The 25,856-nt window shown below is 44.7% G+C and overlaps 1 protein-coding gene across 2 annotated transcripts in view; it reads left to right on the top strand.

Annotated features, from left to right (window-relative positions):
- LOC133559562 (cullin-9) overlaps nucleotides 1-25,856 on the top strand; it is a 44,150-nt gene that overhangs the window by 1,780 nt on the left and 16,514 nt on the right. For both annotated transcript variants that reach the window (XM_061911425.1, XM_061911424.1), the window contains exons 2-26: nucleotides 6,971-7,636; nucleotides 12,462-12,616; nucleotides 12,690-13,295; nucleotides 13,357-13,498; nucleotides 13,564-13,754; nucleotides 13,837-14,023; nucleotides 14,103-14,264; nucleotides 14,366-14,564; nucleotides 16,844-17,045; nucleotides 17,118-17,308; nucleotides 17,373-17,569; nucleotides 17,637-17,785; nucleotides 20,155-20,243; nucleotides 20,352-20,457; nucleotides 20,531-20,758; nucleotides 20,833-20,923; nucleotides 20,982-21,153; nucleotides 21,235-21,340; nucleotides 21,424-21,519; nucleotides 21,599-21,774; nucleotides 21,863-21,996; nucleotides 23,070-23,255; nucleotides 25,231-25,358; nucleotides 25,437-25,619; nucleotides 25,693-25,850. In XM_061911425.1, the coding sequence (XP_061767409.1) occupies nucleotides 6,971-7,636; nucleotides 12,462-12,616; nucleotides 12,690-13,295; nucleotides 13,357-13,498; nucleotides 13,564-13,754; nucleotides 13,837-14,023; nucleotides 14,103-14,264; nucleotides 14,366-14,564; nucleotides 16,844-17,045; nucleotides 17,118-17,308; nucleotides 17,373-17,569; nucleotides 17,637-17,785; nucleotides 20,155-20,243; nucleotides 20,352-20,457; nucleotides 20,531-20,758; nucleotides 20,833-20,923; nucleotides 20,982-21,153; nucleotides 21,235-21,340; nucleotides 21,424-21,519; nucleotides 21,599-21,774; nucleotides 21,863-21,996; nucleotides 23,070-23,255; nucleotides 25,231-25,358; nucleotides 25,437-25,619; nucleotides 25,693-25,850 (4,900 nt within the window). The remainder of the gene's footprint in view (nucleotides 1-6,970; nucleotides 7,637-12,461; nucleotides 12,617-12,689; nucleotides 13,296-13,356; nucleotides 13,499-13,563; nucleotides 13,755-13,836; nucleotides 14,024-14,102; nucleotides 14,265-14,365; nucleotides 14,565-16,843; nucleotides 17,046-17,117; nucleotides 17,309-17,372; nucleotides 17,570-17,636; nucleotides 17,786-20,154; nucleotides 20,244-20,351; nucleotides 20,458-20,530; nucleotides 20,759-20,832; nucleotides 20,924-20,981; nucleotides 21,154-21,234; nucleotides 21,341-21,423; nucleotides 21,520-21,598; nucleotides 21,775-21,862; nucleotides 21,997-23,069; nucleotides 23,256-25,230; nucleotides 25,359-25,436; nucleotides 25,620-25,692; nucleotides 25,851-25,856) is intronic.

Genomic DNA, 25,856 nt, shown 5'->3' with positions numbered 1-25,856 from the left:
GGATCAGCAGCACAGAGATGTCCCCAGCCGATACACAGGCAAGCAGTACATGGCCACCGGATCGGACCGGACCCCCTCCACAAGGGAGAGTGGGACATAGGAGAAAAAAGAAAAGAAACTGCAGATCAACTGGTCTCTAAAGGGAATCTATTTAAAGGCTACAGTATACAAATTAGTTTTAAGGTGAGACTTAAATGCTTCTACTGAGGTGGCATCTCGAACTGTTACCGGGAGGGCATTCCAGAGTACTGGAGCCCGAAATGAAAACGCTCTATAGCCCGCAGACTTTTTTTGGGCTTTGGGAATCACTAATAAGCCGGAGTCCTTTGAACGCAGATTTCTTGCCGGGACATATGGTACAATACAATCAGCAAGATAGGATGGAGCTAGACTGTGTAGTATTTTATATGTAAGTAGTAAAACCTTAAAGTCACATCTTAAGTGCACAGGAAGCCAGTGCAGGTGAGCCAGTACAGGCGTAATGTGATCAAACTTTCTTGTTCTTGTCAAAAGTCTAGCAGCCGCATTTTGTACCAAATCCTACTGAATAGCTCTTAATCTTCTTCCATTTATGCAATTACCGGTATTGAAATCAGCCTCCTCCATTTTGAAAATGATGACCGGGGAAGTGTCACTCGTGACGTCACAAGTTTGACCAGGCGGTAATACTAAGGATGTGCTAATTATTTTGCGAAACGAATTTGACCCGGCAGTAATTCAAGGCAGGGCGCATACTATATGCCCGGCGGCAATTCAAGGATATACGTTACATCTTAGCGGCGTGGGGGAACTTCAGCATTCTTCTACTTCCCTGTTGTCTCACCTGCTTTCGGTCTTTGTTCACTTATTTTACTGCATGTTTTCTCTTTCATCTCTGACACTACAACTGGTTGCCTCTCAGAACCCCGAATGTGCACCGGATGCGAAACGGCAGCAGAACGGCGCCGCCACGATAGCGGGCTCCTTCCGTTTTTTTTCAAGTCAATCTGGTCAGTTTTCCGCCGTCACAAACTTATGAGGACGAACGAATCCGCTCATAATCTCGTGATAAGACGTGTTGTAGTAGTATCCTGTAGCTCACACACACAAACCACTCCCCTCTTTTCCTGGTTTCTGCATCAGCTTGTACAAAACCCAAAACCAGTGAAGTTGGCACGTTGTGTAAATTGTAAATACAAACAGAATACGATGATATGCAATATTATTTTCAATTGTATACACTGCAAATACCAGATACTTAACGTTCAAACAGGAAAACTAAATTATTTGGCAATATTAGCTCATTTTGAATATGTTGTCTGCAACACGTTTCAAAAAAGTGTGCACAAGTGGCAAAAAAGACTGAGGAAGTTGAGGAATGCTCATCAAACACTTATGTGGAACATCCCACAAGTGAACAGGCTATTTGAGAACAGTTGGGTGCCATGATTGAGTATAAAAGCAGCTTCCATGAAATGCTCAGTCATTCACAATTAAGGATGGGGCATGGGTCACCACTTTGTGAAAAAATGTGTGAGCAAATTGTCGGACAGTTTAGGAACAAGGAGGTATTGCAAGGAATTTAGGGATTTCACCACATACGGTCTGTAATATCATCTAAAGTTTCAGAGAATCTGGAGAAATCACTGCATGTAAGCAATGATATTACAGACCTTCGATCCCTCAGGCAGTAGTGCATCAAAAAACAAAATCTGTGTGTAAAGGATGTCACCAAATGGGCTCAGGAACATTTCAGCAAACCACTGTCAGTAACTACAGTTTGTCGCTACATCTGTAAGTGCAAGCTAAAACTCTATGCAAAGCGAAAGCCATTTATCAACAACACCCAGAAATGCAGTTTGCTTCGCTGGGCCTGACCGAGCTCATCTAAGATGGTCTGATGCAAAGTGAAAAAGTGTTATGTGGTCTGACGAGTCCACATTTCAAATTGTTTTTGGAAACTGTGGAAATTGTGTTCTTCAGACCAAAGAGGAAATGAACCATTCAGACTGTTATAGTCGAAAAGCCAGCATCTGTGATGGTATGGGGGTGTATTAGTGCCCAAGGCATGGATAACTTACACACTGTGAAGGCACCATTGATGCTGAAAGGTACATACAGGTTTTGGAGCAACATATGCTGCCATCCAAGCAACGTTATCATAAACGCCCCTGCTTATTCCAGCAAGACAATGCCAAGCCATGTGTTACAACAGCGGGTCTTTGTAGTAAAAGTGTGTGGGTACTAGACTGGCCTGCCTCTAGTCCAGACCTGTCTCCCATTGAAAATGTGTGGCACAATATGAAACCTAAAATACCACAACGGAGACTCCGGACTGTTGAACAACTTAAGCTGTGCATCAGGAAATAATTCCGCCTGAAAAGCTTAAAAAATTGGTCTCCTCAGTTCCCAAACGTTCACTGAGTGTTGTTAAAAGAAAAGGCCATGTAACACAGTGGTAACAATGCCCCTGTGACAACTTTTTTGCAATATTTTTTTGCCATTAAATTCTAATTAATGGTTATTTGCCCCAAAAAATTAAGTTTCTCAGTTCGAACATTAAAAATATATTTTTTTGCAGTCTATTTAATTGAATATAAGTTGAAAAGGATTTGCAAATTATTGTAATCTGTTTTTATATACAAATTACGAATTTTGAGTTTTGTATTTGACACAAGCCCCCATGTTCCCCATATAGCTGCCCTGGATATGCCTGTGTATGAACCATTAATTTTGGGCCTACAGAATCAGAATGTCCTCATCCGTTTGTGTCAACGGCATGAAATTACAACTGAAAACATTTTGACAAATTGACTTAAGGTGCATTATGATGTATTTTAAAATAGAGTATTTTATCTTTAAAATAAACTGCATCACTTAATTTTTGTGTTTGCGATTGACTGCCTGTCCAACATATGTAGATTTTAGTTAAATTGAACAAATTTGTTGTGGCAATTGGCAAATAGAGGATTGCTGCGTATGTTTAGTGCTGGAACCGGCTAAGTTCCGCAAGCGGTGGAAAAAACGAACACAATGACTTTGATAAAAACCGTGGATTGACCTGATACTTTTGCTGTTTTTTTTTCAACGTAGAGATGATGCAAATACAGCATGAATGTCAAAAAGTGCACTCATCACATTCAACCTCCTATGATGTCATAGCGTGTGCCTTAGTATGTGGTTTGCCTGCTTCTCCAGTGGTACAAAGTGTTTTGATGACTGATGGCGCGTGCCGATGACATCACAGACAGGCGTAAGCGTTGACATCTTTTTTTATTCAAAAGCACTAACTTTTTGGAAAGTCTGCAGTTCTTAAAGCCAACGTTTTCTTTTCTAGTATTGATAAGGAACTATAAAGTGGACAGGTATATAAGCCACGCCCACAAAATGTTAGTACAATTTATTTTGGTGGCGACATGTCCAGGGTGTACCCCGCCTACCGCCCGATTGTAGCTGAGATAGGCGCCAGCGCCCCCCGCGATCCCATAAGGGAATAAGCGGTAGAAAATGGATGGATGGATATTAGCCGCACCGGCCTATAAGTGCATATATATATATGTTTTAAAATGAATTGTATACACATAAATATAATGTAACTGTTTATTTACATACCTTAATTGTGTGTAACACGGCAGTAAAACGGCTGATCAAACAAAACAGAAGTCATCGTCATGGACCCGCTAGCTCCGCAAGCTAGCATTCCAATCAACTTAACAGACTCAATAACTCCCTGGTGACGTTCTGGTACATTTACGAAACTGAAACAATACAGAAATAATGCCAATTTAAGTTAATAATACTAACACAGACACTCATAGATGTGTTAGCATAATAGCTAATGCAATTGACGCTAGCTTCATTAAAGGCCTACTGAAATGAGATTTTCTTATTTAAACGGGGATAGCAGGTCCATTCTATGTGTCATACTTGATCATTTTGCGATATTGCCATATTTTTGCTGAAAGGATTTAGTAGAGAACATCGACGATAAAGTTCCCAACTTTTGGTCGCTAATAATAAAGCCTTGACTGTACAAGTATCAGATGATGTGTGCGCGACGTCACGGGTTGTGGAGCTCCTCACATCCTCACATTGTTTACAATTATAGCCACCAGCAGTGAGTGATTCGGACCGAGAAAGCGACAATTTCCCCATTAATTTGAGCGAGGATGAAAGATTCGTGAATCGAGGATAGTGAGAGTGAAAGACTAGAAAAAAGAAAAAAAAAAGGCAAGGGCTGTGGGAGTGATTCAGATGTTTTTAGACACATTTACTAGGATAGTTCTGGAAAATCCCTTATCTGCTTATTGTGTTACTAGTGTTGTAGTGAGAATATATGGTACCTGAAAGTCGGAGGGGTGTGGTGACCGCCAGTGTCTCCGGTGGGAGGAGGTAAGAGAGTCCACAGCTGCAGGAGGATGCAGGCTCCGCTCATGTCTACGGTAAGAGCCGACTTATTACCAGCATTTTCTCACCGAAACCTGCCGGTTGACATGTGGTCGAGAACCATGTTCGCTTGACCGCTCTGTTCCATAGTAAAGCTTCACCTTCGGGAATGTAAACAAGGAAACACCGGCTGTGTTTGTGTTGCTAAAGGCAGCCGCAATACACCGCTTCCTACCTACATCTTTCTACTTTGACTTCTCCGTTATTAATTGAACAAATTGCAAAAGATTCAGCAATACAGATGTCCAGAATGCTGTGTAATTATGCGATGAAAAGAGACAACTTTTAGCCGTGAGCAGTGCTGGAAGAACATGTCTGCTACAACCGGTGACGTCACATGCACGCGTCATCATACGTGTCGTCATTCCGCGACGTTTTCAACAGGATACTTCGCGGGAAATTTAAAATTGCAATTTAGTAAACTAAAAAGGCCGTATTGGCATGTGTTGCAATGTTAAAGGCCTACTGAAACCCACTACTACCGACCACGCAGTCTGATAGTTTATATATCAATGATGACATTTTAACATTGCAACACATGCCAATACGGCCTTTTTATTTGACTAAATTGCAATTTTAAATTCCCCGCGGAGGTTCTTGTTGAAAACGTCGCAGATTGATGGCGCGTGACGTCACGGACTGTCAGGAAATATTAGCTCAGCACCAATTACGGCTAAAAGTCGTCTCTTTTCATCGCATAATTACACAGTAATTTGGAAATCTGTGTTGCTGAATCTTTTGCAATCTGTTCAATTAATAATGGAGACTATAAAGAACAATGCTGTTGGTGGAAAGCGGAGTATTGGAGCTGTCTTTAGCACCGAAACACATCCGGGGTTTCTTTGTTTTTAACACGGAGCGGTCAAGCGAACATGTTTCTCTACGTCAACCAGCATGTTTTTGGATGGGAAAATTCTGATGTATATCTTACCGGAGACATCATTGGATTATTCGTCCTCCTGCAGTAGCTGTTTAAAAGGCAGCTGTGACCTTGGCTCCTCGGCTTTTCTCTGAGACACTGCGTGTTCACCGCAGCCATCCGACCTCGAGGTATGTCTTTACAATCTCACTAAAACACTATTAAAACAATAAGCAGATAAGGGATCTTCCAGAAATATCTCAATAAATGTGTCTAATTACATCTGAAACGTTCATACTGCCGCCGTCGCTTTTTAAATTTTTTTTTTTTTATAAAAAAATGTTCTAGTCCTTCGCTATCAATATCATCATCCACAAATCTTTCATCCTCGCTCAAATTAATGGGGAAATTGTCGTTTTCTCGGTCCGAATAGCTCTTGCTGCTGGAGGCTCCCATTAAAAACAATGTGAGGACGAGAGGAGCCCTCACCCTTGTGACGTCATCGTCTGCGACTTTGGTAAAGGCAAGGCTTTTTTATCAGCACCAAAAGTTGCAAACTTTATCGTAGATGTTCTCTACTAAATCCTTTCAGCAAAAATATGGCAATATCGCGAAATGATTAAGTATGACACATAGAATGGACCTGCTATCCCGGTTTAAATAAGAAAATCTCATTTCAGTAGGCCTTTAAGATTTCATAATTAATATATAAACTACCAGACTGCGTGGTCGGTAGTAGTGGGTTTCAGTAGGCCTTTAAATGACAATAGCACTTGCAAATATGCACGAAAACACTCCTACAGACATTACACATGGGACGGTTCAGTAATTATGTATTGTTTTATTCTATTGTAAAGCTTACTAACGTTGCTCAGAGTGATGAGTGAGGAATCTATACGAGTAGGAACGCTATGGATGGCTAGAAGACAAAACCGCACTTTTGCAGCCGGTTGAAAGCTCAGTCTAAACAGAGAGTCACTGTAAGACCTACTGTGAGCGAACTTGTCCAAAAAATGCCATCATAGCACAAACAGTAACACACCTATTTTGTGTCTGTGCTTGTCTTTTTTTACGATTTGCATTATGGCCGCCAGCGAGAAAAGTTCTTAAATTAGCCGCACCGATTTACAAGGCGCATGATTCAAAGCGTAGGAAAAAAGTAGTATTATTACGGCTGGAATTCACAGTACTTTAATCTTAGGAAAAATAAATGCATCTATCGATCAATCGTTACACCCCTATTGATGAAGTATTTTAAAACCTACAAATGTTTTTTTTATGAGATGTTTTGAGGCCCCTGGAAATCCCGGGTGCCCAAGCAACTGCCTAATAATGGTAAGTCCGCCATTGTTTCCGTTGTTAAAAACTGTGTCTCCTTAACGCTGACGACGCAGCACTAAACTTGATCGAAAACTCTCATCGTCCTCGCTAAGGGGCTCCAAATGTTTTATTTGCAACTTTCGTGGTCTCCCTCGTTCCTCTTAATCTATATTTCTGAAAGCTCACCCATGTTTGGTGCTGGAAGGAGTCGAGACGTTGGCCTAAAGACCGTTCTTGTCGTGAGCGGAAGTGTGGAGTCATGTGAAGGAGGAAGTGGGCAACCACGCGTCAAAACTACCTGCTTGACTGTGTTGGGAACGCAGTTTGAAAAGCTGACATGACGTGGTCTTCATTGTGTCTCCTCAGTGACCATGGTGGGCGAACGCCGCAACGGGAACCTGCTGGTCCAGATTGGCCCGCGGTTGCAGGCGTATCCCGAGGAGCTGATCCGCCAGCGCCGCACCCACGACGGCCAGATTGAGTACCTGATTCGCTGGTGCCTCGCCGCCGTCGACGACGGGTCCGTATCCGGGGGGACCAACTGTGCCGGCTCCGGTGGCGGCGTTAGCCCCGGGGCGGGCGGTTCCGGCGGCTCCACGTCCGGGGACGTGAAATCGGAGAACGTCCTGATGTGGATGTCCATGGAGGACGTGTACGCCAACTGCCCCTCGCTGCTGGGGAAGAGAAAAGCCGACTCGCAGCGGCCTCTGCAGCCGCAGGAGACGCAGGGCGAGGAAGAGGCGTGCGCGGCCGAAGGGACGTTTGATGAGACCGAGCTGCTGGACATGAAGGACGACGTGAAGAACCTGGTGCGTCGTGCCAGGAAGCAGATGGCCAAAAAGAGCGAGCTGTCCATCAGCATCACGCACACCATCCACGTGCTGAGCGCTTACGCCAGCATCGGCTCGCTGGTGGGCGTCTTCAAGGAGACGGGCGCCCTCAACCTGCTGATGGAGCTGCTGTGCAACAAGGAGACGCAGACCAGGCGCAGCGCCGGCAAGATGCTGCGAGCGCTGGCTTCCCACGACGCAGGTAAGGCCGTCACCGTGGTAACCACTTACGCGTGTAGCACGAGAGCTAAGTTGCCCCTCGGCAATCATGAAAAGGACATCGTTGGCGTCCAAAAGGACCGCAGAGTCTTGACCCCGAGAGACAAACGCTAAAAACTGTCTCCCATTCTTGTCGTCTCGCCATGCTTCTTCCAGAATCTTCTTGAGGCACAAGTGTCCAAAGGTTCTCTTTGCCGGTTCTGGTGCACCCCCTGCTTCTGCGCATGTGTAACGTGTAATTGCTCCTTGAAGGAAACTCACGCGAGTCGAATTTTTACAGTAAATGTCGACTTCAAATGTCAAATCATGTGCCACAAGGCATGCTGGGAGCACTTTTGCTTTTCCATAACAAATGATGGGGAAGCTCCGGTATTTTTCAGACTATAAGACGCACTGAAAATCCTTTAGTTTTCTCAAAAATCGATAGTACGTTTATAACCTGGTCCGCCTAAAGTACAGATTAATTCTGGTTGTGCTTAGCACCCTCAAAGCAATTTTATTTGGTAAGTGGTGTAATAAGTGTGATCATTAGATGGCAATCAATCTTAAGAGATACAGTACGTGTGGATTTCAAAAATCGATAGTACGTTTATAACCTGGTCCGCCTAAAGTACAGATTAATTCTGGTTGTGCTTAGCACCCTCAAAGCAATTTTATTTGGTAAGTGGTGTAATGATAAGTGTGATCATTAGATGGCAATCAATCTTAAGAGATACAGTACGTTTGGACTGCCCCCTCTTCAAAGAATGACGCTAGCAAGTACCTGTAATCAAGCAACACCAAAACTTTGATGTTTCATTGAGAATATAGACCCTTACCCACAGGGCTCAAAAATCTGTCAACATTTTTTAGTAGCACTTTGGTACGTGACAAAGCCACACCGCTTGATGGAATGCGCAGCAATAAGGCTACCGAGTCAGACGTACTGCACTTCAACATAGGGGTATTGATACGGTTTGTGTATAAGGACCCCAACACTGAAATTGGCCCTCGTGTGTGAATGTGAGTGTGAATGTTGTCCGTCTATATGTGTTGGCCCTGCGATGAGGTGGCGACTTGTCCAGGGTGTACACCCCTTACCGCCTGATTGCAACTGAGATAGGCTCCATTGACCCCGACAGGGACAAGCGCTAAAAAATGGATGGATGGACCCCATATGGCACCTATCAGAAGACATATTATCTGGTGTTTTGTTTTGCAGTATTATGCTTACCTTATTGGTACCTGCTGATGTGTATTTGGGATCTGCATGATTCCCCAAATTTGTGCACATCTGCCATTGTGGTCCGCGCTGTCGTCAATAAGCTCCTTCCTTTCCGCTCTCCTCTTGCTGGAGTGCGTTAATCCTCCGCTGTTGCCACTTCTAATACAAGGCAGCGTACAGTTGTAACTTATACCTGTCAGTAGACTCGCTATGGAAGCGCTAAAAACTGCCGGTACAACAAGGATGAAGGGGAGAAGAAGCTTTCAAAGTGGAGACGTAACAATAAGCTCTTAAAATGTAAGGCGCAAAAATAAGGAATATGTAAGAAATGCTTCATAAAGTGCAAAAAAATATTACAAAGTGTGAAAATGTAAACAAAGAGAAACTTGAGAACTATTTTCTGCAGGTTTAGTGCTATGTGCAACATTTAATTTGGTCTGTTATTTTTATTTAAGTATGGTATCAAATATGTATTATGCAGTAATTATTAATTAGATATTATTGGACCAAATTAATATTTTAAAGTAGCACATTTGTTATATTTTGTTATTTATACAGTCATGCAGTTTAGTTCTCACTTGTTGACGGACATGGGTTGAAAGAAATCCAAAAAGCCGCCACATCGTCAATGTGACTTTTTTTGTTTTATTTACAATTTCTTTGCTCTCTGGTGCACTCATCTTTAATTTCTCTTCTCACTCCGTGTAGAGAATCAACAGCGTAACCCATTGGTTCTCAAATGGGGGTACGCGTACCCCTGGGGGTACTTGAAGGTATGCCAAAGGGTATGTGAGAATTTAAAAAAATATTATAAAAATAGCAACAAACAAAAAACATTTTATAAATATATTTATTGAATAATACTTCAACAAAATATGAATGTAAGTTCATAAACTGTGAAAAGAAATGCAACAATGCAACTAGATTTTTTGTGGACATGTTCCATAAATATTGATGTTAAAGATTTGTTTTTTTGTGAAGAAATGTTTAGAATTAAGTTCATGAATCCAGATGAATCTCTATCACAATCCCCAAAGAGGGCACTTTAAGTTGATGATTACTTCTATGTGTAGAAATATTTATAATTGAATCACTTGTTTATTATTCAACACATTTTTTGTTATTTTTTCATCTTTTTTTCCAAATAGTTTAAGAAAGACTACTACTAATGAGCAATATTTTTGTACTGTTATACAATTGAATAAATCAGAAACTGATGACATAGTGCTGTATTTTACTTCTTTATCTCTTTTTTTTCAACCAGAAATGCTTTGCTCTGATTAGGGGGTAGTTGAATTAAAAAAAAAGTTCACATGGGGTACATCCCTGAAAAAAGGTTGAGAACCACTGGCGTAACCTAATGTGATAGTTCATACTGTTATGTGATTGGCTTTTGAGCATGTTCCTCCCGTTGTTCACAGACCCATCCTGTTTTCCTAGCTTTACAGACCGTGTTCAAGACGTGTGTTCAAGCAACCAACTGTGGTTCATTCGCCAAAAAATATCTATATTTTGTATTGATTGATATCAATTACATGTCTATCGCGATATATATTGATATTGTTTTATTGACCCAGCCCTAGCCTTCCTCCTCCCTGAACGTTTTGCTAACACAGCTGTGAACTGTCAAGTTCGCCGCAACAAAACAGAACGTTTATAAAATGTAAAAAATAATGTCAATTAAATGAAAATACCGATAAATGGCCTATCCCCACCTAGTACCAACCTCGTCACGTCCGTTGTGTCCTGAGCAAGACACTTCACCCTCGCTCCTGATGGGTGCTAGTTAGCGCCTTGCATGGCAGCTCCCTCCATCAGTGTGTGAATGTGTGTGTGAATGGGTAAATGTGGAAGTAGTGTCAAAGCGCTTTGAGTACCTTGAAGGTAGAAAAGCGCTATACAAGTACAACCCATTTATCATTTATTTATCATTTATTGAAGCACCCGAAACCTAGGTTTAAACAAGACCCTCGCCTAATGTGGTGTCTGCCACTGCTGTGGGCAATGTTTTGATTATGTTTCCTGGTTTGTTTCCTGGCGTCATGACCTGTTCTATCTTGCCTCCAATTGGCCAGCCATAATGTTTTGTCTCAACCTTAGCCAATCGTGACTCATCATCCATAAACCAGACAAACATCATGGATTTTCTCATATTTAAACCAACTAATCATTGAGATTCTCTGTATGTATTTCTCTTGTCTTCCTTAAACTCCGGTAGGGACAAGCAGTAACGGATGGATTGATTTGCAGTCTTATTTTCTCTCCTTGTAGCTTTTATGGACGTTAAGTCGCTACATGGATCTAAAAACAGCTACGGTACACCAAACGCTATTGGTTTAAAAAGTAGCTTGTAGCTCGTTATAGGGCTGGGCGATATTGCCTTTTTTTAATATCGCGATATTTTTAGGCCATATCGCGATATACGATATATATTACGATATTTTGCCTCGGCCTTGAATGATCACTTGATGCATATAATCACAGCAGTATGATGATTCTGTGTGTATACATTAAAACATTCTTGTTCATACTGCATTAATATATGCTACTTTTAAACTTTCATGCAGAGAGGGAAATCACAACTAAGTCAATTGAACAAAAGTGTATTTATTAGTTATTAAGCAATGGCACAAACATTCAAGTCATTTCCAAAACATAAATTGCAAGCTTGTCAGAGACATTTTAAGTGTCAAATAAAAATGAGTTGCATAACAGGAAATCAAATAGTATTCGTCCTTCACTATGTGGTATGTTACTAAGGTTATGAAATTCTCTTCATTCTCTAGCGAGTGACTTTACAAACGATGCTACATATTAGCAGTAATGCAACTTTTTATAGCAACGCCCCCCCCCCCCCACACACACTTGACAAATTACGGTTGTCTGTTCGACATATTCCCACTTGAAGCCGAACCACTGCCCGACGATGAAAACCCTGCTGTTGTTATTGGGAATTAAGTCTTCCTTCATTTGTTATCAGATCCTCACCATCTTTCTCTCGTACGGCTACGTTAGCAGCTAAAATTAGCCACGTCGCTACGTCTCTGGCCTTTTTTTTTTTTTTTTACCTCTCTGCCCTGCGAGGGCGTCTATGTGACGTGTGACGTATGTAAGCATGCTTGTCTGCGAGAAGGAGAGACAGGAAAGAGCGAGGAGAGCCTGAAGTGTACACCCGCAGCTAAAAGTCCTGCGTGTGAACGTATATTAGAATATTACGATAGTCATTTTCTATATCGCACAGAGACAAACCCGCGAAATATCGATATATCGCCCAGCCCCAGCTCGTTACTGCCATCAAACCAAATAAATCATACATTTGATCGTCTGTAGCGTAAAACTTCTATATGTAATTACCTTTCTGCGTTCCTTGGACTCATGCGCAGATGCAGAGTTGCATGAATTCCAAAGGGGAGCATGTCTTGCCAGATCACCGGTCTTTGCAACTGCCACCGTGTTTGTTCTGACCCAACGATTAAAGTCCCTCGGATCCAGCAGAATTCTTTGTCTGATTGTATCGACGCTTGCGGTGCCTTTGATTGTAGCTAGTGATGACGCTCATTTTATTTTAGAGCTCCACTAAAGTCATGTGACGTGTGGTCCGCAGGCAGCCGAGCCTACGTGCTGCTGTCGCTCAGCCAGCAGGACGGCATCGAGCAGCACATGGACTTCGATAACCGCTACACGCTGCTCGAGCTGTTTGCTGAAACCACGTCTTCTGAGGAGCACGGCATCTCCTTTGAGAGCATCCACCTGCCACAGGTGACCTGGCAACCAATGAGCAGAGGGTCGTCACCGTGAGCTGATTGATGATTTAGCTTTCGTGTGCCTCCAGATTCCAGGGAAGCTGCTCTTCTCTCTGGTCAAGCGTTACCTGTGCGTCACCTCGCTGATGGACAAGCTCAACACGGTGGGTGTGGACTCCAGCTCTGACAGACAGGAAGCCAGCTGCTCCCCCGCGTCTTCCTCGTCCACCTCCACCTGTAGCCACCAGACTGAGCGGCTCCGTGTCCAGTGTGAGTTTGAGTTCACCATGGCCATGGCCAACTTGATCTCCGAGCTGGTGCGCGTCATGGGTTGGGACCGCAAGTTGTCCCATGGCTCAGCCCCGCTCTACAGAGGAGACGGCACTTGGGCAAAGGGGGTGGATGCCTCTCTGCCCATTTGGAGATCCATCTTCCAGCCTCGCTTCAGCAGCTTGCCCGTTGTGATCGGCGCCGCCCAGGACGCCAGCCCGCATGGCGGCGCCGCCTCAAAGAAGAAGGGCGGAAATGGCTACAAAACACGTTCCGATTTCGCCAGTCGCTCAGCCTACGTGGAGTACGTCCAGGACAACTTGAAGAGTGGCATGGCGCTCCGCATGCTGGAGGACTACGAGGAAGTGAGCGCAGGAGACCAAGGAGAGTTCCGCTACAGCAACGACGGCTCGCCGCCCGTTCAGGTGAGGTTGTCTCGTTCCTTCTGAAATGGGGACTCAGCTGGACTCACGCTGTGGTGTGTAGGTGTACTGGAACGCTCTACGCAGGACTTACTGGGTCCACTGGCACATGGTGGAGATTTTGGGAAGCGGTAGCAGTGGCCCGGCCGACAAGGAGACCATGGAGAAGGCATCTTCCCTGACGGAAACCATCAGACTTACCTCAGGTAGGAGGTGATATTTGTCTGTCTGCGTTTGCTCCATCGTCTTCTTGTTCTTCTTGTTCCCTCAGCCAGCCAGACCATCTTCTCCAAACCCCCTGGCGGCCTGTACTCTCTGCCCTACTTGGCCGACAATCCGCAGACGGAGCCCGCAGCTCTGAGCCGTGCCGAGTGGTGGGAGGTCCTCTTCTTCATCAAGAAGCTGGAAGCCAAGGAGCAACATGAAGTCAACCACCTCCTCTTGCTCAGCCTCGGTGACCAGGTGCGTCTCCAGTGTACCCACGCATAGCATGCCTGCAAATATTATGTCAAAGGCGTCTCTGATTTGTTATCTTTCAACCCAGGAGGCGGAGCTGGACGACGCTGCGCTGATTAGTCTGCTCGTCCCTGGAGACGTGGCCAAGAAGGTCCTACACTACCTAAAGCAACACCTGCCGTCTTCCTGCCTCGGCGAGCTGCTCTGCTCTCACGTCTTCTGCAAACACTACCTTCGACCAGGAGGAGGATGTTTGGAGGACGAAGAGCTGCCGGGTGAGGAGGACACTTCCTGCTCCTTGAGGCTGCTGAGCTCGGAGCGTTCTGACCGCCCTAATTTGTGTTTGCCTTGCAGAAGGAGGAGCAGCAGGCGTGTGCGCCTCCTCTGTGATGGTCTCCAAGAGAGCCAAGAAGGAACTTCCTGCTGAGTCAGCATGCAGCAGCTCCGACACAGAGAGCGAGTTTCCTCAGGAGGATTCCAGCAAATATCCTGATGGTCTGGAGGAGAAGATGAAGGGTGAGTCCAGTTTAGCCAGAGCAGCACCAGTTCTTCTTGCCACAACCTGAGTGTATGGATTAGATGTTTGACACTTTGCTCCCCTGTCTGCTAATCTGCAGTCTTTAACTGTCCTCGTGTCATGGGCAAGAAGACGTTGCTGGAGAAGTTGGGGGAGGTGGTGGACATGCTCAGGAAAGGAGGTTACAGATGGGACATTGTCCAGAACTTGGCTGGCGTCATCTTCATCACCAGGTTGCTCGAGGACAAGGTGACACAGGAGAAGAACTCTATGAGGAGCGACTGTGTCCAGGGCGTAAGGTGAGACCAATGTTGTCATGTCCTATGGAAGTTAGGTTGTCTTATGGTTGTTTTAGGGTTGTCTTATGGTTGTTTTAGGGTTGTCTTATGGTTGTTAGAATGTTGTCTTATGGTTGTTAGAAGGTTGTCTTGTGGTTGTTAGAAGGTTGTCTTGTGGTTGTTAGAAGGTTGTCTTGTGGTTGTTAGAAGGTTGGGTTATGGTTGTTAGAAGGTTGGCTTATGGTTGTTAGAAGGTTGTCTTGTGGTTGTTAGAAGGTTGTCTTGTGGTTGTTAGAAGGTTGGCTTATGGTTGTCAGAAGGTTGTCTTATGGTTGTCAGAAGGTTGTCTTATGGTTGTCAGAAGGTTGTCTTATGGTTGTTAGAAGGTTGTCTTGTGGTTGTTAGAAGGTTGTCTTGTGGTTGTTAGAAGGTTGTCTTGTGGTTGTTAGAAGGTTGTCTTGTGGTTGTTAGAAGGTTGTCTTGTGGTTGTTAGAAGGTTGTCTTGTGGTTGTTAGAAGGTTGTCCTGTGGTTGTTAGAAGTTTGGGTTATGGTTGTTAGAAGGTTGGCTTATGGTAGTTAGAAGGTTGGCTTATGGTTGTTAGAAGGTTGTCTTGTGGTTGTTAGAAGGTTGTCTTGTGGTTGTTAGAAGGTTGTCTTGTGGTTGTTAGAAGGTTGTCTTGTGGTTGTTAGAAGGTTGTCTTGTGGTTGTTAGAAGGTTGTCTTGTGGTTGTTAGAAGGTTGTCTTGTGGTTGTTAGAAGTTTGGGTTATGGTTGTTAGAAGGTTGTCTTGTGGTTGTTAGAAGGTTGTCTTGTGGTTGTTAGAAGGTTGTCTTGTGGTTGTTAGAAGGTTGTCTTGTGGTTGTTAGACGTTTGGGTTATGGTTGTTAGAAGGTTGTCTTGTGGTTGTTAGAAGGTTGTCTTGTGGTTGTTAGAAGGTTGTCTTGTGGTTGTTAGAAGGTTGTCTTGTGGTTGTTAGAAGGTTGTCTTGTGGTTGTTAGAAGTTTGGGTTATGGTTGTTAGAAGGTTGTCTTGTGGTTGTTAGAAGGTTGTCTTGTGGTTGTTAGAAGGTTGTCTTGTGGTTGTTAGAAGGTTGTCTTGTGGTTGTTAGAAGGTTGTCTTGTGGTTGTTAGACGTTTGGGTTATGGTTGTTAGAAGGTTGTCTTGTGGTTGTTAGAAGGTTGTCTTGTGGTTGTTAGAAGGTTGTCTTGTGGTTGTTAGAAGTTTGGGTTATGGTTGTTAGAAGGTTGTCTTGTGGTTGTTAGAAGGTTGGCTTATGGTAGTTAGAAGGTTGGCTTATGGTTGTTAGAAGGTTGTCTTGTGGTTGTTAGAAGGTTGTCTTGTGGTTGTTAGAAGGTTGTCTTGTGGTTGTTAGAAGGTTGTCTTGTGGTTGTTAGAAGGTTGTCTTGTGGTTGTTAGAAGGTTGTCTTGTGGTTGTTAGAAGGTTGTCTTGTGGTTGTTAGAAGGTTGTCTTGTGGTTGTTAGAAGGTTGTCTTGTGGTTGTTAGAAGGTTGTCTTGTGGTTGTTAGAAGGTTGTCTTGTGGTTGTTAGAAGGTTGTCTTGTGGTTGTTAGAAGTTTGGGTTATGGTTGTTAGAAGGTTGTCTTGTGGTAGTTAGAAGGTTGTCTTGTGGTTGTTAGAAGTTTGGCTTATGGTTGTTAGAAGGTTGGCTTGTGTTTGTTAGAAGGTTGTCTTGTGGTTGTTAGAAGTTTGGGTTATGGTTGTTAGAAGGTTGGCTTATGGTTGTTAGAAGGTTGGCATAGGGTCGTTAGAATGGTTGTTTTTTGGATGTTGGAATGATGTCCTCTGGATGTTAAAAAGGTGTCTTCTGAATGTTTGAATGGTGTCTTTTGAATGTTAGAATGGTGTCTTTTGAATGTTAGAAAGGTGTCTTCTGAATGTTAGAATGGTGTCTTCTTGGCGTTAGCAGGTTGTCTTCTGGGCGTTGGAAGGGCGTCTTAAGGACGTTGGAAGGGCGTCTTAAGGACGTTGGAAGGGCGTATTTAGGACGTTGGAAGGGCGTCTTAAGGACGTTGGAAGGGCGTCTTAAGGACGTTGGAAGGGCGTCTTTAGGACGTTGGAAGGGCGTCTTTAGGACGTTGGAAGGGCGTCTTTAGGACGTTGGAAGGGCGTCTTTAGGACGTTGGAAGGGCGTCTTTAGGACGTTGGAAGGGCGTCTTGTGGGCGTTTGAAGGGCGTCTTTTGGACATTGGAAGGGCACCTTGTGGACTTTGGAAGGGCGTCTTGTGGACGTTGGAATGTTGTCTTATGGAGGTTATCTTCTGAATGTTGTCTTCCAATAGGGACAAAGTGCTGAAGCTGCTGGTGGAGCTTCTGGGCTCATCCTGCAGAAACGTGGTGACGTGCACTTTGAGGCTCACACACGTGCTCATGCTGAGATACGAGTGGAGAGTTCCCTTCGCCACAGAGGGCGGAGTCAAAGCTATACTGACGTGCATGCAGGAGCTCTCCAACATGTCGCATGTGCAAATGCTGGCATTGGCGGTGAGACACACATACACACACACACACATATAGCCACTTAGCGTCTAGGTGCTTGATGTGAAGTGTCTTCAGACTCTGAAGGTCATCACCGGCGCCAGTAAACACGACCTGTGCGGCCTCAGCAGCGTTCTTGCCCTCTCGGAGTCCGGCACTCAAATGATGCTGGAGATCTTTGCCAGCATCGGCTCGGCCACGCCAGAAGGCTCCAAGGGTCTGTTGGCGTCCATCCCCGCCGCAGTGGACCTGATGCTGAAGACCAAAGGGTAAGTGCGACTTTGGACGCGACAGAAAGGAATTTGACTAACCACGCACGCCGTGCCTCCGCAGCTGTACGCCGGCAGTGCGCAACGGCCTCCTCGTCATCGTCATGCTCGTCTCCAACCACAAGAGTCTGGCTGAGCAGTTGGTGTCCTGCGACGTCACCGCTGTCCTGAAGAAGTGCCTGATGCTGTCCCAGAACGAGACCATGCTGGCCATCATAGCGCTCAACCACATCTTCATGGTGCACAAGCTGGAGAGCAAAGGTACCCTTCCTCTTCCTCACCCGCCTCACCCCCATCAGTTTCAGCTGTCTGTTTTTGTCTCTGTCAGATCGTCCCGAGCAGTTGGACCTGAAGGATACACAGCTCCAGATGTTGCTGCTGAGTCTGAGGGAGATGACGGCCACTAAAGAAGTCATCCTCACCCTGGAACAGCTGCTCTGTGACCCTTCTTCACAGCTGGACGACCAGCGTGTCCAGGTACTTTAACTTAAATAAATATTGAACGTCTTATAGTACATTTTTTCCCAGTAGGAAAAACTAGGTTAGGTTACCGTATTTCCTTGAATTGCCACCGGGCATGTAATATGCGCCTGCCTTGAATTACTGCCGGGTCAAACTCGCTTCCCAAAATGATTAGCGCATGCTTACTATTACCGCCGGGTCAAATTCATGACGTCACGAGTGACGCTTCCCCTGTCGTCATTTTCATAATGGCGGAGGAGTTTTAATTGCTTGTACTACGTGTAAATCACACTGAAGGTTGTGATATAAAACAACTTTAACACTCTTACTAATATGCGCCACACTCTGTGAACCCACCCCAAACAAGAATGACAAACACATTTCGGGAGAACATAGGCTCTGTAATACATTATAAACGCAGCATAACAATTACCCAGAATGCCATGTATCCATGACTCTTGGCTATATTATGCACCAAACACACCCCCCTCCGTGTGTCGGTTGAGGTGGGCGGGGTTGGGGGCGCGTGTAGAATATAGCCAAGAGTCATGGATGCATGGCATTCTGGGTAATTATGTTGCGTTTATAATGTGTTACAGAACCAATGTTCTCCGGAAATGTGTTTGTTATTCTTGTTTGGTTAGGGTTCACAGTGTGGCCCATATTAGTAAGAGTGTTAAAGTTGTTTATATCACAACCTTCAGTGTAACTGGTATGGCTGTTGACCAAGTATGCCTTGCAATCTCGTACTAGAAGCAGCGAAATGCATGCGCCCGGTCGGCACGCAGATAGCATGGTGTAGAGGCGGGCGCAATGACATGTTTTAGAGCAGTGGTCCCCAACCATCGGGCCGCGGGCCGGTACTGGGCCGCAGAAGAATTTATTATTAGTTGTATTTTTTATTTTTTTTTATTTACCTTTTTTTTTTATTCTTTTACTGCATTCTTTTGGTAAGCGCAGAGGTGAGAAGAGGTTTTAAAATTATTAGCGCCTGCTTACTTTTACCGCATGCCTTGAATAAGCGCATGAGTGAGAAGAGGTTTTAAATTAATTAGCGCCCTGGCGGCTATTCAAGGAAATACAGTATCTTTTTTAAAGGTGGGTCGGGTTGTTGGGAGGGGTGAACTGCATAACTACTGCTGTACCTTTATTGCCCCCGAGTGGTGAAAAAGTCTAACTCTCAAAACTTTTGTCCACATGCACCAATCAACCTGAATTTTTTATGGGGTGTTGGGTGGGACTTAACAGCATGTTTACTCCAGCGCCTGTGGTGAAAAATGTCAACTGTAATTTCTTTAGTCCACATGCTCCAATCTTCCTGAAATTTGTTATGGTGGGTTGGAGTGTTGGGTGGGAAGCAACTGCATAACTACTGCTGCTCCTCTATCGCCCCCTTGTGGTGAAAAATTATAACTCTCATAACTTCTGTTATGCTCCAACCGTCCTGAAATGTTTTATGGTGGGTCGGAATGTTGGGTTGGACTAAACGGCATTAATACTGCAGCGCATTTATCGCCCCCTTGTGGTGAAAAATGTTAGCCCTCATAACTTCCTTACACATGCTCTGATCTTACTAAAAGTTCTGATGGGGGGTCGGGGTGGAGGATGGGACGCAACTGCATAAGTACTATAGCGCCTTTATCGCCACCTACGGGGGAAAATGTTTAACTCTCATCACTTCCATCCACATGCTTCCCGAAATGTTTTATGATGGTTTTGGGGTGTTGGGGGGCAACTGCGTAACTACTACAGTGCTTTTATTGCCCGCTTCTGGTAAAAAATTATAACTGTCAGACCTTCTTTCCGAAACTCCTCTCATCCGGATTTTTTTCTGGGGTGTTGGGTGGAACTCAAATGCATAACTACTACTGAAGGAACCCTCCTGAAGGAATCAATAAAATACTATCGATCTAATACAGTGCCTTTATCGCCCCCTTCTGGTGAAAAATTATGATAGTCATAACTTCCTTACACATGCTTTGATCGTCCTGAAAGTTTTGTGAGTGTGTCGGGTTGTCGGGCATGAACCCTGCATTGCAAGCGGGTGAGGGCCCGTTCAAAGCTGCTAATACTTTTTAATTTTTGTTACTTTGCTAAACGTCGCACTAGCGAGCTGAAAGGCTCTTTGTCCGTGCTTCCTGTGTGTGTAATGCTTGCAGTCTCGCCTCTACCCACTGAGACAAAAATTGCAGATGAGTGGAAAGAGGGCTCACTCGGTCCAGTTAATTAAATAAACGTCTTTTGGTGCTGAGAGTGATGCACAGAGTGAGACCTCTTTCGTCCTTTTGAAACGAGAAACGAAGTCTTAAGATGGTGCAAAGAGCAAGAATAAGTTCAACACTTATTCTTGTTCTTCCATTGTTTCGGATCTTTTGTGTTCTCAGGTGTCACAGAATCGAGACACTTTTCAGGACTTGGTCCGTCTGATGGAGCATCTCCGAGCGGACCGGGCCGTCCAGCTGTCCATCCTCCGGTACAAACATGTTATGAACCTTTACCTCGCCATGCCACTCTGGCGCCCCCTGTTGGTGACTGATAAATGATTGATTGACTTCTGCTTTTTGTGTCTCGCTCATACCAGCATCCTGAATAAGTTTTTGGACAGCTACCAGGAGGATGCGCTGCCCTGGCACGAGAGCATCGAGCCCTGCCTGGCGTCCATGACGGCCTTTTTCAGCGACAAAGAGGTGAGGACCAACAGAGCGGAACGCTGAAGCAGAAAATTGCTGACCAGCAGCTCCGGCACCGCGCTGTGCGCAGGTGATGCAGCAGTTCATCCGCTTCTTGTACCGCCTGGCGTCTCTAAACAAAGACTACGCCGTGGTCATGTGCCGCCTGGGAACCAAGGAGGCGCTGCTAAAGACGCTGGACAAACACGGCGCCAACCTCCCGCTGGTCGCTGAGCTGCGAGACCTCGTCACCGACTGTGAGAAGTACGCCAGCCTCTACAAGAAGATGACCACCAGCGTCCTCGCCGGCTGCATCCAGGTACTGCAGAGACACATGGAGGACACTCTTGTCGCCTTAGTCGGTGCCTCACTCTGCTTCTTGTGTACCGTCAGATGGTATTGGGCCAGATTGAGGAGCATCGCCGCAGCCATCTGCCAATCAACATTCCTTTCTTTGACGTCTTCCTCAGGAATCTTTGCCAAGGTGAGACTTTTATCTTTGCTTCTGGCGCCATCCTCACGCTTCTGTGGCCGGTGCTCAGGTTCCAGTGTGGAGCTGAAGGAGGAGAAGTGTTGGGAGAAGGTGGAGGTGTCGTCCAATCACCATCGAGCTAACAAGCTGACCGACAAGAACAGTAAAACGTACTGGGAGTCCAATGGACCCACCGGCTCGCACTTCATCAACATCTTCATGCACAGAGGCGTCATCATCCGGTACTTGACGCTGCCATGCCATCCCTCTTCCTTCCTACAGTCTTGTATCATACTTCTGTTTGTGTGTATATGTGTGTTTAGGCAGTTGGCCATCCAGGTGGCAAGCGAGGACTCTAGCTACATGCCGGCCCGGATCCTGGTTCTGGGCGGAGATGACCCGGCCAACATCAGCACTGAACTCAACACAGTAAGGACAAGCTTGTCTGCTGTTCACCCTACTGCTATCATACACTGGATCACATGATGCTCACTGTGTTTGTGTGTGTGTAGGTTAATGTGACCACGTCAGCCAGTCGGGTGGTTCTTCTAGAGAACATGACCAAATTCTGGTCCATCATACAGATCCGCGTCAAGAGATGCCAGCAGGTCAGACTTTGAGCTCATGTCCGTGTGTCCCGTCCTTCGTCCCCACCGCTCCCCACTGACCACACCTTCTCTGTGACAGGGTGGCATCGACACAAGGGTTCACGGTTTTGAGGTTTTGGGGCCGAAACCAACGTTCTGGCCCGTGTTCAAAGAGCAGCTATGCTGTCGGACCTTCTTGTTCTACAGCACCAAGGCGCACACGTGGTGTCAGGAAGTGATGGACGAGCAGACTCAGCTGCTGCAGCTCTTCAATAAGTAGTGCACCTTCTCCAAGTCCTGCAGGTTCTTCGCCGTGCTGTTGCTGCATCACTAAGAGTGTGTATCTGTGCGTGTGCATGCTCAGGCTCAACAGCGCCCTCAAACATGAGCAGATGTTTGCAGACCGTTTCCTGCCAGACGCTGAAGCTGCTGAAGCTCTGGGTCGAACCTGCTGGGAGGCGCTGGTCACACCTATCGTGCACACAATCACCTTTTCAGGTAAAACACTTTATACCACACGTTCACATTACTTCGGAGCTTAATTTAATGCCAAAACTCAACAAACACACACGTTTTTGTTTACGTCCAGTGATTTGCAAGTTAAAAAACAATTTTCTTCAATCAAAAAAACAATTTGCAAGTAAAAAAAAAAATGTTCCCACATCTGTGGTCACTTGGAAGGTTTCTCATTGTTCCCACTGGGTTGAGGTTTTCTTGCCCTGATGTGGGATCAGATCCAGGGATGTCGTTGTAGTCTATGAACCCATTTGAGTCATTTGCGATTAAGGGCTGTATGAATAAACTTTGAGTAATTGAAAAACAATTTTATTCAATTGAAAAAAACTTTGCACGTGAAAAAATTATTTTCTCCAAAGATAAAGATAAAACTTTTTGGCAGTATTATGTCCAATCCACACACTTGCACTTAGAACACCCGTAGTTTGCACTCTACAACAACAGGTGATGCTGCTCAGTCAATTTAAGGTTGTCAGAGCTACTGATATTTGCGCATGGTGCCGTCTGCCCAAAATAAGAAAAAGAAGTTAAGTAATTTTCAAATGACACAGCATCTTACCTTTAGTACAATTCCATTTTCAGTAATGTTGTAAATAGATAACTAATAGAACAAAAAATGCATTATATTATATATATAATAAATTAATAATATAAATATATTCTACATAGTCTACATTTAAGTGTTTTACATTGTAGTAATAAAATAATACAATCAATCAAAGTTTACTTGTAAAGCCTTTTTAGCAGGACTTAATGCCAGCGCTCATTAGCATTAGTGCTGTTTTTAGCTTGTGAATCCCCACTAAGGAAATGAAGAAGGCGAAAGTTATGGAAGCATAGAAAATTTGAATTTATCGATAAAATCAACATATTGCCCAAGTCCACTCCGGGATCGCTTTTTTAATTGAAGAAAATATTTTTCTATCTTGCAAATAATTTTTTTTTACTTGCAGTATATTGTTTAATTTACTTGTGAATCGTCGTGCGTGAGTAAAAACATTTTTGTGTGTCTGTGGAGTTTTGACAGTAATTGCCCACCATGTGTTACCTTCCAGAATCCTCTGGCACCAGTCCGCTGTTGTGGCTGCTCAGCGAGTACCTGGACAACTCCGACTTCGCCCACCGCTGCAAAGGCAGGGCAGCCATCTTCAACTCCCGTGTGAGACGCCTGACGCACCTGTTGGTTCACGTGGACACAAGCCGGCCCGACGGCGAGCAGCTAAAACCTCCCGTCAAGTCAAGTGAGCAAGGATTTAAATATCATTCGTCGTTCCTGTTTTGGAATTTTTCATGTTCAGTAAAGTAACGTCCAGAAAAAAACAAAGGTCTGTTAAATATTTATTTGATAGCTCAAATAACATCAGATTACAAAGGAACATTGTTTTACGCTGCTACAGAAAGAAGGATAGGAATAAGTAAGAGAGAGGGACAAAAAAATGTTACGTAGCTTTTGGTGATAAGTAGGGATGTCCAAAAATATCAGCCGATAAATGCTTTAAAACGTAATATCGGAAATTATCGGTATCCGTTTAAACCTCCCGATTTTCAGCGCCCCTCCCGAAAATCTCCCCGAGCAACCATTCTCCCGAATTTCTCCCGATTTCCACCTGGACAACATTATTGGGGGCGTGCCTTAAAGGCACTACCATTAGTGTCCTCTACAACCTGTCTGCTTCTCCGCTTTTCCTCCATACAAACAGCGTGCCGGCCCAGTCACATAATATATGCGGCTTTTACACACACATAAGTGAATGCAAGGCATACTTGGTCAATAGCCATAAAGTCACACTGAGGGTGGCCATATAAACAACTTTAACACTGTTACAAATATGCGCCACACCAAACAAGAATGACAAACACATTCCGGGAGAACATCCGCACCGTAACACAACATAAACACAACAGAACAAATACCCAGAAGCCGTTGCAGCACTAACTCTTCCGGGACGCTACAATATACACCCCCGCTACCACCAAACCCCGCCCACTCCATCTCCCAAATTCAGAGTTCTCAAGGTTGGCAAGTATGCTCTAGTATACTCTGGACTGAAGCTGCGTGCCTTCGTTTTTTGTAGCTGTTGTTTTGAGGCATCCATCCATCCATTTTCTACCGCTTATTCCCTTTGGAGTTGCGGAGGGCGCTGGTGCCTATCTCAGCTACAATCGGGCGGAAGGCGGGGTACACCCTGGACAAGTCGCCATCTCATCGCAGTCTTTTGAGGCATGTTTAAAAAAATAATAATAATGCACTTTGTGAAAGTCAAAGTATAGTATTTCACATAGTTGTAGTGGGTATCAGGATTATCTAAGGGAGAGCATGTACCAATTCCAAGCTGCTGTTTTGAAGCATGTTTAAAAAAATAATGCACTTTGTGACTTCAATAATAAATATGGCAGTGCCATGTTGGCATATTTTTTTCCATAACTTGAGTTGAAGTTGTTTTATTATTTTGGAAAACCTTGTTTTTGATTGATTGATTGAAACTTTTATTAGTAGATTGCACAGTACAGTACATATTCCGTACAGTTGACCACTAAATGGTAACACCCGAATAAGTGTTTTAACTTGTTTAAGTCCGGGTCCGCGTTAATCAATTCACGGTATAGTTATATTGTTTATTGCATCCAGCGGGGCTTTACAACAAATTTAGACATAATAATGCGTTAATTCCACGACTGTATATATTGGTGTCGGTTGATATCGGAATCGGTAATTAAAAGTTGGACAATATTGGATATCGGCAAAAAAGCCATTATCGGACATCTCTCTTGGTAAGGGAGGAGTTTTGCTCAAATGTCCTGTCTCCTGGGAGTGTGAGAGAGAAGAAGATTGGGAAAGACAAACTGTGGACAGGAATGTTTTGGTTAAGCATTGGGTAAGGCAGTTAACAACGTTCATCATGAAAAATATCCATTTGGAGAGTAACCTTTGACAAAGGACAAATAGAACATGCATCAGTGATCTCCCAACTTTACAGCAGGTTTTGTCCTATTCACAGAGAAGGTGGGGGTTTGAAGTTATCCCCAATGGGCTCCAAGAATGCATAGGGGTCATAAAATGGCTTATTTTAGGACAAAAACCAGACCAATGCAGTGAAAACAAAGTCGCACATGCAACAACTTAGACTCAAACTGTGGTGTGAGACAAGAGATTACAAAAAATAATTTTGCCATTACATTCCACCAATAAACTGTTTTTCCATTTTCTGTTTCCAGATGGCAAAGAGGCCAAAAACAAAGATCCCGCAACGGCGTCCACTTCTGCTTCTTCAGTGAAGCCAAAAGAGAAGAGCAGCAGCATTGCAGACATCGCCCTCTGTTGGCAGGAGGTGGTGCAGCAGCAGGCGAGGCAACAATTCGATGTGTGACGACTTCACCGCCAGCGTGTGGTTGAACTGGTGTCATTTATCTTCAATGTGCAGGTGAAGACGTTCCTGGAGTCCAGCTGCGATCTTCCTGACTTTGTGGAACGTTATCGAACTCTGTACCTGCGGCTGAAGAGCGCCATGGAGGAACTGTTTGGCCAGCAGACCGCCTTTGTCCTGGCCCTGCGACACGGCTTCTCTGCTGCCTTACTGCAGCTCTCCATCCTCAGAGCCATGCACGTAAGTCGGCCTCCCTTGGGTCCTTCATTCACTGTGGAACCTCTCCACTGATCCCAATGGCGGTGGCGTGCAGGTGAGCGAGAGGTTCGCTCAGTACGTGGACCAGTTGCTGCAGAGTGGCAGCTCTCTTTTTGGCAGCGTGGAGACTCTGGAGAAGCTGCAGCAGTTCTTGGAGCCCATGCTCTTCCTCTCTGGCCTGGAGCTCGCCAACACCTTTGAGCATTTCTTCAGGTGATC

This window comes from Nerophis ophidion, linkage group LG09 (genome assembly GCF_033978795.1).
Source record: "Nerophis ophidion isolate RoL-2023_Sa linkage group LG09, RoL_Noph_v1.0, whole genome shotgun sequence".
Lineage (NCBI taxonomy): Eukaryota > Metazoa > Chordata > Actinopteri > Syngnathiformes > Syngnathidae > Nerophis > Nerophis ophidion.
The sequence above is the reverse complement of the archived record's forward strand: the minus strand, read 5'-3'. Positions and strand labels throughout refer to the sequence as shown.